Source organism: Ixodes scapularis, unplaced genomic scaffold (assembly GCF_016920785.2).
Source record: "Ixodes scapularis isolate PalLabHiFi unplaced genomic scaffold, ASM1692078v2 PGA_scaffold0__279_contigs__length_252992795, whole genome shotgun sequence".
Taxonomy (NCBI): domain Eukaryota; kingdom Metazoa; phylum Arthropoda; class Arachnida; order Ixodida; family Ixodidae; genus Ixodes; species Ixodes scapularis.
In genome coordinates this window covers 105969278-105981959 of record NW_024609835.1, presented here as the reverse complement: position 1 = coordinate 105981959, position 12682 = coordinate 105969278, and the positions used below count along the sequence as shown (strand labels likewise).

General features: G+C 46.7%; 1 protein-coding gene across 2 annotated transcripts in view; it reads left to right on the top strand.

Annotated features, from left to right (window-relative positions):
* The window catches only part of LOC8027103 (separin), a 79315-nt gene that overhangs the window by 8547 nt on the left and 58086 nt on the right, over positions 1-12682 (top strand). For both annotated transcript variants that reach the window (XM_029990995.3, XM_029991003.2), the window contains exons 6-10: positions 1248-1349; positions 2604-2750; positions 4464-4617; positions 6012-6308; positions 10692-10931. In XM_029990995.3, the coding sequence (XP_029846855.2) occupies positions 1248-1349; positions 2604-2750; positions 4464-4617; positions 6012-6308; positions 10692-10931 (940 nt within the window). The remainder of the gene's footprint in view (positions 1-1247; positions 1350-2603; positions 2751-4463; positions 4618-6011; positions 6309-10691; positions 10932-12682) is intronic.

Here is a 12682-nt window from a genome sequence, read left to right as displayed (position 1 = left end):
ACACGTTTATATTTTGAGCACGATGGCTGTATTTTTTGTTATAAATGACCCACTCTGGGCAAGTGCTCGGAGAGCAGCCAGCGGAGGGCTCGTTACATCCGGCGCAATTGTAACATGTTTGTCTCGGGATCAGCAAAGCTGCGGCGAGGCTGATGTAGTCAGGATGCCCTAGCCTTTCCAGCCACCAAAGCGGTCGAAGCACGCCAGCGATCAGGCCACCGCAACTAACCGCAAAGCTGCTTTTGTGTGAATTTTGAGTGATAGGTTAATCTTTTGTAATCTTTAGAGGGAGAACGACGTAAGTCTGGGCATTCAAAAGAGAGTCCCGTTGAGTGGAGAGTTCCTCCCTCCCCTCTTCTCTTGTGCTGGCCATAGAGCTGTCGGGATGACTTCAGATTCAAAGCATCTATAGTTCTAGGCGAGACAGTTAAGCGCCGTTCACACATATGCGACCGAGTAGGACTGAGAGAGACCAGACCGGTTTTTAAGCCTCTTACAACATCTTAAGACCAGCTCCGCTGCAGCCCATCCGGTCCTAAGATGTCGCAAGAGGCTTAAAAACTGGTCTGGTCACTCTCGGTCGTACTCAATTGCATATATGTGAACGGCGCTTTATTGTCACTATCTGTCAAGGTTCCTAGACGGGCATTACAAACGAAGCTGTAGCGACATCCACCAGGTTCTTTTTGCTAATCGTTTAATTTGTTTTAAAATTCCTTTTTGTGTCTTTTTTTAGGAAAATATTGGTGTGTCCTATGTGATACTGCTCCTTTGAACACGTATAGACCAAAAGATAAGCGCTGAAATTTAGTTGTAGTATCCCTTTAAGCTGAGACTGCAACCAATACTACACGCGCTCGAGCACAAAGTCGTGGCTTTGAAGCGTTCTTCCGCTGAACAAGCGCTTGTGCTAGGAAGACGCGTTTCAAAACCAGGAGCTCGGGCTGGTTCGCGCTTGTAGGTTTGACTGTATTCTTAGCTTAAACGCTACATATCATCATCATCCCAGAGGGGTATGTTTCGGTTTTGCCTGCGAATCTTAAAATTCATATTGTTGCTTAATTATTGGGCAAAAAAAAAAAATGTTTTTTTGTCGAACAGTTTTTTTTTAAAACATTCCTCTCCTACCCAGGTAGAAATTTTTTTTTCTCCTAGGTTTAATGTTTTTTTAAGATGGACAGTGTTCTTCGTACTGCTTGCCCTATAATGAAAAGTACCTTATAAATAACATTCTTTGGTCCTTTCAGAAACCTTCAGTTTGAACTGCAACAGTCAGGCATGTCTGTGCTCTCGAATGATGACCGGTTCGAGCTTCTTACGGCTGAACTCAACATCTCTATGAAAGAAGGGTGAGCGTGTCTCTTGCTTACTTTAGTATGTCCGAACTAGGGTTCCTCAATGTCTTCCCGTTTAGGGTGATGACAATCTTTGTAGCACACTACGCCGATGGCGCAAGCTCTCTGGAAAATACAAAGAAAGGGCCAATAACAAAGGGCCGCCGTAGCATTGTTAGTGCCAAGAGCTCATGCCGGGAGACACGCTTTCATGCGCTCCAGAACAAGAAAATGAAAAGTGTTGTCACCTTAGGCAAAGCAAAGCGAAGGGCACATGAAGGTACCCTAGTCTGAACCATCAACCTTTTTCCCAGTGTTCACTTACTCTGGGCTATAAGGGACAATTCCTCTCAATTCTAGAGGTGATACTAATGTGCTTCCACGTAATATTTTGTGGGTGACGTGAGTGACCGATATGGCTCCGTATAATGGCATAAAGTGCCTGGGACACCAGAAATGATGCCTGCCTCCCTTTTTTTTCTGTTCCAGTAGCCACAGTAACAAATTTCTATGGTGGGTCAAGGGTAACTTTCTAGGGCGGTGCAATACTATGCTTGCCTCCCTTTTTCGTGTTGCAATCACTATAGTAGAGACAAATTTCCTAGGGGAGAGCTAAGGGAAATTGTCTAGCACTAAACACCGTTTCACCTTGCGCAGGACTGCAGCTAGCACTACGCCATTGGAGCCAATAAAACGCCACACGAGTGTCACATGACCTTTTGGAGGCGTGCAGTAACCGTTGGCAGCTCCGCATGAGGTGCATAGGCCCATAATACATTAACAGCTCTTGATTGGCTGGGATGGCTTGTAGCATCTGCTGTGGTTCATTGTAGGGAGAAATGAAGTATGTCTCCCCATCTTTCTTGTGTGACTTGTTCCACTCTGTAAGGAGTGAAGAGGCCGAGCGCACTCGACATCAAGGTGACAAGTGTTGCTCACATATGGTGCTCACGGAGGAAGGAAATGGAGGATAGGCCTCTGTTAACCCTGACAACATTTATTGAACCTACTTACTTTCTCTTAACCCTGACAACATTTATTGAACCTACTCACTTTCTCTTACAAACATGGCATTATCAAGAGTTGAATAATTTTGTGTGGCCTAAAACTGCTGTCTCTTCCAATGGGAGAACTGAAAAACAACAAAATTAAGTTAGCTCTTCCAGCATAAGCAGACTTCAATTAATTGAGAATTTGGGAGTACTACTGCATCACTCTTACCCTTATCCTGAATGTGCAATGGGGAGAAAAATGTGTTGCATTTTACAGGCTCCCTGCAGAGTGCTGCCTAGCGGTTCTTCTTGAGCTGCAGCAATTGACATCTAGAATGGACGACCCCCTCAAGAGCTGCTATGTCCAGACGGAGACCACTTACTTCCTGTCGCGATTTTCACATCTCGAGCTTTCCCTGAACAAGTGAGCTTCGTGTTCCTCTCACCTTGAAAATTTCTACTGGTGTTGCGCTTTAGATAACAAAAATACAATTGTGACTGTAGCATGCACTGCATCTTTTCGAGCTGTAAAGTGAGCTGAGGAAAATGCTTATTTAAATCTAGGAAAAACATCAGTCCCCAAAGCGGGGGCTACTCCGGTCAGACACCACACAAAAGACAGTCCGCAGGCAGATTTGAGTGCTAACCACTGCGAGATCTGTACCCCAAATGCCGCAGGGCAACATGTCCAAGGAGGAACTTGGCACATGCCACACGAAACCGCAAACACCCTGGTGATTCACGTCCGCAGGCCATCCTTCGCGCAATGCACGAGCAGTACGGCCCCGGCCCAAGGGCCCGGCGCAGCGCCACGCTTCCAAGCTTGGCGTCTAAGTCTTTGGCTGGCATGAAATGATGATGTATATTAGTACAACGAGAACCCAAGTTTGCTCTGCAACACAAAGTCGAGGAGGAAAGTCAGGACCCTCGTCTGGCGCTCGGAGTTGCCAGCAGGATGCGCCCAGCCTTGCATGGTTGTTGGTAGGTCTTCTGGAGGAAGAGTAGCCCAGGCTGCCGGACGCTGGGCAACCTGAGCTGCACACTCCCAAATGAGATAGTGAAGTTTTGAGAGGGCATCTGGGTCTTTGCATTGCTGGAAGCACGGGTCAGGTGAGACATAATAAGGGTCAAGTTTTTTTGTTGCTGGGTCAGCTGAAACCAATAGACGTGATGAGGCGTGACCACTCCACCTGTCCGAATGCGTCAAAGCAAGACCATCTGGTGTTCACAGAGTGTAATCATGTATTGGGAACTGTTCTGGGGCCCAAGAGTTGTCGAGTCGGCATTTCCAGTCCTGACGGACGAGGCAAACAGCATCTACTGGGTCGTACATCTTCGGGAAACTGGTCATCGTTGGGCAACGAGTGAGGCACCAGTAAGGTCCGCTGGGAGGAGGGGAAATCTCTACACAGCTCCTCCAATGCAGCCTCATGGGCTTTCTCGTTGCCGGCAATGCCCACATGTTGTGGCACCCAACGTATACTGACTCGGGTGTTTCTATGACGTTACAGGCGAAGTGCAGTGTCAAAAACAGAGTCGATTGTCAGACTCTATGTGATTAGATGAATCTTAAAGTGAAGCTACGGAGCTTCTTGGAAAAAATGAGTTAGAAGTGAATTCTAGTGTATTCTTACCCCGTGAACCCGAATACCCAAACCATTTGCTATGCAAGTATTGTTAAACGCGAGAAAAACGCGAAAGACAGTCGCTGTCCGTGACGTCATCGACTGCTCTTTTGGCTGCCCAAGGCTAGGGAGGCGGGGCTTCAGTCCTATTTTGAAATTGCTCGTATGGCTCTCCGGCGCGTCGCATTGAAATACAATTTTGATATCTGTTAATCTAAAGGCCATATGAAATATAGAAGTGCCCCATCTTCCTTTAAGTGCACACATTGTGTCCTAAGAGTTTGTGAACACCATAGGCGTGCCGGGATCTGGATTCCCGACCTCATGCGTCTGAAGGGCAAAAAGGATGGCGTATAGAGGTCAGGAGGACGTCTTTATTTGTTGGTATTCATAGTTTATCTGGTTTTCATGCTTGTGCCCTATTAGATTGGCCTGATACAGCATCATTTTCATGGATGTGATGGACAAAGGTTTGCAGTAATATCTATCTGTTTTGGTACCATTTTCTCTAGTTCTTTTGATGAGAGCTGTCAAAAGGGAATCGGCAGTGCCAAGGAACTCCTGAAGACAGCCGGAGAGGATGCTCCTGTGGCCCAGCTGTTGCTCGCAGCCAATTATTTCTGGCTGTACATGAAGGACATTGACACACTGCGCAACCTTGCTGCCGTAAGTTTGGCACGTTACATTTAGCATTTTCAGAAGCAACACAAAGAACAATTTGCACAAAATGAGGTGTCCTACGCCTACTTCCTCAATGAGGTTATGCATTAGTTGGTATAATATACTTTGGCTATCTCCGGGGGTGTTCCGCTTTGTCTGCTTACTGTGCTGGAGGTGGCCATGTAACTTATTTTCAGTTGCACATCAAAGGCCCCAAGTGCCATCAATTAATGCCTTAACTTTTGCTGGGAGGTGCCAGCACTCAAAATCCAATTTAATATTGTTGCACGAGCCAAATTGAGAATCTGTTGAATGTCCTCAGCGGATACTCGAAACTTCTCTTTGTAAACAGGCAGGGGTGCTGCAAGACAGCCTAAAGCTTTCATCTGGGTCAGTTAACCATAGTTTTAAGGTATTGGTGTGTCATTCACCTTCTTCCAGAAGCTTGGCTTGAGAGACGGTGTATTGATGTAATGATTTTTAGAACAAGTCCCCAAGGTGGAGAAGATTTACATAAAGATAAACTGGCTTCCACCTAAAACAGCACGACTTGTGCCCTCTAGGCAACTGGTAGCTACCGGAAAAAATCCGCCTGGTCTAGGATTCAAATTTGACACCTCTCCAAGACTAGCAAAGCGCTCCGACAACTGAGCACTGAGCTAATCAGGAGCTGGCAATCAGTAGAGCAAACGGATGTTAGCAGTTGCCACCAGTCTTGATCGCAACCACCGGAAGGGTGAGATTAGTCATTTACGATTTGGTATGATTGTGAGGGGAAGTCTCCAAGATGGAGATGATTTCCATAAGAATAAATTGGCCTCCACCGGAAATAGAGTGCAACTCGCACCCTCTAGGCAACTCGTAGCCGCTGAATACGGAGGCTGTACTGCCCTGACACTACACTTTCGGAAAGAAACACGGGCTGATGGGGGTCAGCCGAACAGGGCTTCCTTCAGTTCTGGATGCGGACTACAGTCTGTGACTCAGACCTTACAGTAATGCATCTCTTTGTTTGCAGGAAGCTGGAACCTTTCCTTAAACCACTTTTAGCACCACTAAGAAGATTAAACATTCCATTTCATCCGTGTTTGGTGTTAGGTCCTGAACCTCAGATTCCGCTCAAAGACTTATTCACGTTCCTTCAAAAAAGTGGCCTCAAGTCACTTCTCTAATATACATGAATTTTCGGGGCCCTTTACGCTCTATAGGCCTTATTACCCATTTGTGTATTAGTTAAACATAGCACATTAGTTTTTGTACATAGGCACTAACATACTACATATTAAATCAGCTAAATAGGATCTTTGCGCTATTTGGCCCTCGTGTTGCCCTTGCACCATAAAACACCAACAAACAACAACGGACTACAGTCGCAATTTGTCGTCTGCGACCGGCTGCAGAAAGAAGTGACGGAGGCTGCGGTGGACCCTTTGGAGGTGAAGTGCACGGACCCGATCCTTAGCCAGGTTCTAGCGGAGGACAAGGACTACTCTTGTGACGTGACCCTCAACTACCGGCATATCAATGTGGGCCACGAGCTGGCCTCTCAGGGGGTCCTGGACCAGGCGGTGGCCCTCTGGAGCTCTGCCCTGAACGGCTGCACCTCTGGCTGGAGTGCGCTGCTCAGGGACCTGGCCGAGGGATGGTTCCTCGAACAGGTCAAGGTGGTTGCCGAGGTGTATGCCTCCTCCTTCAGGGTGAGTCTGTGACACCGTGAAGGGGTCTTGGAAGTGGTCTCAATCTGTTCTAGAAATGACCTTGGAGTCACCTAGAACTGACCTTGATGTGCACTTTTCAAACATTATTTGATGCAGTTTATTGCAGCCACACTAAAATGTCAGTTTCTTAATGAGGGAGGGGGGACTTTGCATTTATCCAATTTCCAGGGGGGGAGTGGGTAATTTTCGAAACCGGAGCCCTTTGCCAATGCTTTTGGAAGCTCGGGCTGGGGGTCAATATTTCTGCTGCCGATTTTGAAGTGTGGCAGGGCAAAGGCTGCTTAGCTCTTTCCTTGCATTTTGTATTTAGTGCACATCCAAGTTTTATTTAGTGCAATAGTAGCCAAATTTCAAAAGCCATTTTATGGTCTTAAAGCTTTTTTTATACCCACTTCATCTTTAGAAATTAATCGTTTGGAAAGAAACATGCCACTCATGCGACCCTATAGTGAACTTGACCTTGGTCAAAATTCTTGGGAAGAGACTTGAAAATTTTAAATTTCATTCTGAGTAGACAAGAGCTTGAGAAAGAGCTCTTCATTATGAAACATCAATAGGGATGACACTCTATTTTACTAGTAATGTTATTGTATCTTTGGGTTAATAAGTTAGAAGAAAAGTAAACTTCATTTAGGTTCATTTTTGAGGTGCATAAAGCACTGTTGCAAATGCCTTTCTTTGAGGTACCTTTATTTCATGTAGCTATGTCAATGGTACCTTGCAAAGTCCCACTACAGTCGAACCCGGATATATCGAATTCGAAGGGGATCGTAAAATAGTTTGATATATCGATAATTTGATATGCAACAATATGTTAACTTAAGCTCCAGTTGAAATTTCCGCGCTTCTCTGCTAATATCGAAGGCCGCGACAAACGAGATTTTACCAAATAGAGCCACTAAGAGTTGCTAAATACCGTAGAGCTTAGCTGGTAAAGATCACAAACATCGCCGTGTTTACGCCACAATGTTTGCGACCGTATACGCGCGTGCGACCTCCGCACACCACCAGCAACAAAACACGAATTTAAAAAAAAAAAGGAAAGAGCGGAAAAAGCAAGTTGTATAAAAACAAACAAAAAACACTCGATCCATTGAATAAAGTTAACATAAAAAAGAAACCACTAAATGCAACCCCCCAAAAAAAAAAGTGCAAAGCAAAAGCCGCGAAAGAAAAAGGTAAACGAAGATAAGGCGTTCAAAGTGCGATTGCTCAACCATTGTCGACACACTTGACTTGAGGAAGACTTCTTTTTCTTCTTTTTTTTTTTGCGTAGTGTTTTATTTTGGGGCTAAAAAGCACCCCCTGCCCTGCCTACGCTCGCGCGTGCCCTTCCCTTTGCTTTCGCCATCCTCCACTTTTTTTTTTTTTCCGTTGGTCTTTTTTATTTTTTTTTCCCAACTGTTTTTTTTTGTTGAGTATCCTTGTAATCCCCGTGCGCGTATGCTGGCTTGGCGGTCTGCCAGCCCGGCAACGCAAACTTGTTCTCCGCGGGCGCAATCTGACCCAGGGAGAAGCGAAGGGCCGCTGTGCTTAGTTCGCTATATTGAGTGTCCCCGGGAGTTCGACACAAAAAGACAACGCTCCTATACTATTACATGTGATTTTCAAGGGGATGTTTGGACTGTTCGATATAATCAATAATTCGAAATACCCGGGTGTGATATAACCAGGCTCGACTGTAGTGCAGTCTTCCTCCCTTTTGGTTACAAAGCTAGTTTTCAGTCTTTTGCAGCACTGTGAGTGCATGGTGTTTGTTAGATAAAGCTGATATAGTTGGCTAGTTTGCATTTGTTCAGCAAATGCACTTGTATCGGCAAGAACACGGTTGTTTGTTTCCAGAACGGCTGGCCTAATAGATTTTGAGAGCTGTCATGCCTGCAAAAATATAAATTTTGAAGAGATTAACTTCGGGCTGAGGGGTAGCCAGCCCTTGCATGTAGGCCTCTATGGCATTTGGCAACTTGCAATGCCTAAGTGACATTGGCTTTGTGACTTTGGGAGTATGAATGGCAGACAATCCCAGAATAGACGGATCTCACTAGCCAGTTTCAGTATGCCGCCGCTATCGGCATGCATCGTGGGAACTGTAGTCTTTCTGTACGTGCGACAGCACCGCTGAGGGCTTCCGTGAGCAAAGAACGAGACGGCGAGAGCTGTATTGTGCACTGGCGCCTGCCTTCTGTGGACTACAGTTACAGAAGCGTCACACATACGTTGAACAGTTAGTGAGAATGGTCTATTGTTTTTCTTTACTGTCGCGATTGCCAACGAGTCTGCTGGTATAAATCAATCAAACATTACCACTACCGTAATATCCCGTATCATCACCCACCTCCCCTGCCACCTGAAATTCATAAAAAAATGGGGTGGGCCATCTCTCAGTGGGTAAGCATAAAAGGTTAGCAAAAAGCTATAAAAACGCCTATTTTTTCTTAACATATCTAGTGCAGCTGCACGAGAGATACATTAAACTCAAAACTGGAATTAGTTTAATTGTTTTATGCAAGAAATGCTCACGAAAGAATGTTTTACTATTGCAAACTCCATTTCTTGCACACGTGCGATGAACACCGCCGATCAGCATACAGCACGAATGTTTGTTCCGTGAAAGCACGTTAGTAAAAAAAAAAGTCGTCAAGAAAATAAGAAAACCAACCAGGCACAATGAGCAAACGAGCGACGAAGAGTGATGCTGGGGAAGCGGGAAAGCTAGCGATTGCATTGACTAATACTTTGCCGTCGGGTCAAGTTGGGCGCTTTCCAATCACAAGGAGCAGGCCCTTGTGCAAATTTCTTGTTCGGTGCATGCATGCATCATGCGTGTGTCTGTGCATGGCGTGCTGTCAACACGGGTTGAGGCGGTGTTGCTGCATGTCGTGGACGGCACGCAGCAACACGGAGCTCGAAATGGGACACTTTACAAACATTTGTGTGTGGCATCCCAGCACATCTTTATTTACTTGATGGCTTTGTCTTAAACAATGCACAACCTTAGCAACCATGGTTGTGACGTTCCGGGGAAAAGAAGCGGGTTTGTTGTGTCCTTACTTCGGTGGAGACGGACTTTGAACTTAGACTTTGTGGTTACGTTCCAGGATTTCTGGCATTCGCTGACCCCGCAATCCTTGAATGGGTGACTGCTCGTGTTATCCTTACAACTTCTTTTTTTTGTGTGAACAATCTTTTTTGTAAGCAAAACGTTTTATTCTGTTATCTCCATCGTTTTCCTTTTGCATGCATGTACTCCAACTTCTGGGTCGCGGAAATCTGGGAGAAAATGTGTAAACAAAGAGAAGTGTCTTTTCTTCCTTCGTTTTACTTTGTCACAGAAGGCCTTTAACCACTTTTTGGGTAATATTTGCCCAAAAAGTGGGGTGGGCAATGATTCGGGGATGGTGATGACTCGGAACATTACGGTATGTCTCTAGTGCTAAAAGTGGATCAAATAAAACTGTTAGCTTTTTTTACTGGGAAACTTTTTAGTTTATCATACTGCTAGGTCTACCAAACAAAAAAAATTACACCATCTTCCCGAGAAGAACCATGGGGTGATGCGGAGCATCGTTCCATCACACTTCATCGGAAGAACGAAGTGAAGTGGAGTCAACAGCGGTGAACTGAACGCGCGAAAAAATAGGTTTGCTCTTTATGTTTATACAGCCTTGATGGAGATGCGCCTCAACGGGTAATCGGTCTCTTAGCTGTAGATGAGAAATTTAGCCAGTGCAGTACAACTGCTAACCTGGGTTTCTTAACGTGCATCACGCAGTAGTCATCACACGAACGCGTGCCGGTACAAAACTCATCCAGATCGAAACGGGCGGGGGTGGCGGGGACTCGAACTCAGGAGGTTCCCAGCGCAAGCTTTCGCTCCACGCTCCGAGCTGAGACACGTTAGCCCACTCGGCCACTTCCTCCCCTTGAACGCGCGCAGCGCGCTACCGCTGCTTACATTCAAACTTGAAGGAGAAGAAACTAGAGGAGGAGAGTTGCGCCTGCGCGCGCACGCAGCTAGTAGTTGCGTGTTCTTCGCGCAGCTGTTGAAGAGAGAGAGAACGCACGCGCAGCTGTTGGAGAGAGGGACGCAGGTGGTAGCTGCGTGCACTTCGAGCAGCTGTTGGAGAGAGAGAGAACGCACGCGCAGCTAGGAGAGTTGCGCATGCGTAGTGTGAGTGCGGACTACGACGCCGCGGGACATAGCCCGAGCAAGAGATGCTCCGCATCTAAAACTGTGTTTCCTGTTGATGTCTCAAACTCTCACTTTTCAGTCACAGTCGTGCATAGATGCAGCACCTCGCAACACGACTACATGTGTGCAGTAACTTCGCATAGTGGTAACTGCCTTTCTGCCTTGTCTAGGTTTCGGAAGAGATCAAGGCTCTCACGCTTTGGTACAACGTGGTCAGGGACCTGAAACTGGGTCATGAGATTGTGCTGGCAGCTGCCAGCCTCAGCAACAGCCTGCTCAAGGTGGGCATGGTAAAGGCTGCTTCGGAGGTGGTTCAGCAGAACCTCAGCACCCTGGAAACCCTGGAGGACAGCCTTTCCAAGCTGCGCTTCATGCTTTCTCGCTCGAAAGTGCTCTACGCCAAGGCACAGGTACTGGGGTGCATGTCTGGTTTTTAATGCGAAAGCGTTAACTGGGTCCCATGGAGCGAGCCAACGTCATCAGCTTTGAAACTGCACCAAACGTCACCTTAAATCCTTTTGCCAAGTTAAGTCAGCTCCCAGCTATGAAACCATGCGAAAAGCCTAGCCAAACGGCACCTAGTTTCCCTGATCCCAAAAAAGCGGAGTAAAGCTGATGGATTTCGGCTTCAGTCCCATTGGCTGGCACGCGTCGAGAAGGCTCCTATTGGCCACTGTGCTTCAGTTTCAACGTCTGCCACCCCATGGCGCTGCATGTCCGTCAGCGGGCCAGTAACACCAAACATCCAAAGTCAGAGCGGCGAGGAGAAGGCGTGCTCTGCATTCTGTTTGATAATTTAGATTACTCCGGTTTAGAAAAGAGATTTATACAACGTATTTACAGTTCAGACATGGGGAAGGCTCTTGAAGGTTGACGTTGTACCGACCAACGATTCCAACTAGGCTCTGCTCGTGCCGGTAGCCTTTCTTCTTCTCTTTTTAGCACATGCTCCTTGGTCCCTTGTCAGGGCATCCAGCTCGTCTGTTATTCCTGCGAGGCGTTATTCGTGATGAGGCCTGATGTCCTAAATTGACACCGCCGCTTGGATCTTTCTAACACGGTTTGCCACGAATGGTTTCCACTGAGTAGCCAGGCCCTTTTCCCAGTGTAGAGCAACCATAGTCTGTCTACAGCGTCACTCCTAAGAGATCTGACTTAACTCCCTTAAAGTAGGCACATAGTCGAGCGCCCAGTAACGCTCCCATCAGTCCCAGTCTCGGTAGAGTCAAGGTCTTTACTGGTGCAACGCGCCTCTTGGCCATAACGAGGTTCACTGTCGTCTGGTTATCACTGTCACTACGCAAATACGTACACGACTGTCCCATAGGCCTGGGGGCTAGCGTCCGTGAAGACGTGCAGCTCAGTTTGACCGCTGTATGCAGCATAGCAACGAGGGATCGAAATGTCCTCGAGATGATGCAAGCCTTTATCCAGTTACTCCACCTCAGACTTACGCTTGGAGGTAGCAAAGTGTCCCAGTCCAGCCCAAGTGCCCAAAGTTCTTGAAATAACCTCTTGGCTGTTACCGTCACTGGGCTGAGGAGGCCAAGGGAGTCGAAAATTCTTGCTGATGCTTGCAGTACAAAGCTTTTTGTGTCAGTTGATTGTCAGAAGCTCCAAGGGCTTTCTAAAGAGTACTTCAGCTCGTCCCTCTCTCTACTCCACTGAAGTCCCAAAACCAGCGTCACGCCTGACATCGGTGTGGAAGTATCAACGCAGCACGCAGCATCGCCCTGTAGCTGTCAGAGTCTATGCCAGGGTTGGCCAAGCTGTGGCTCACGAGCCGCATGCGGCTCTTCGCGTGCTGAAGTGCGGCTCATGGCTCCCTCCCCTACCCTCCCCCCCACACGCACACATACACATACATTCACTCTCCTCCACCTCCCTCCTGGTCCCACGAGCACTTCCTCAGAAACAGAAATGGAATGTATTTTACATCGAAAGACAGGTTGCGGTTTGGTAGTTTTGTGCTACTGCTACCTTGCGTACAGTTGGACTGCTTTTGACTCGGATAGATTGAAAATAGTCCAAGTTTTGTTTATTGCTTTTTTTTTTTATTTCATTTCAAAATATTGATTTTCGGTATTTTGAAAAGAGCCGTTTTTTCTTTTGCAATCGTATTAAAAAATATGTTTTATGAATGCCGTTATTAAATATTATA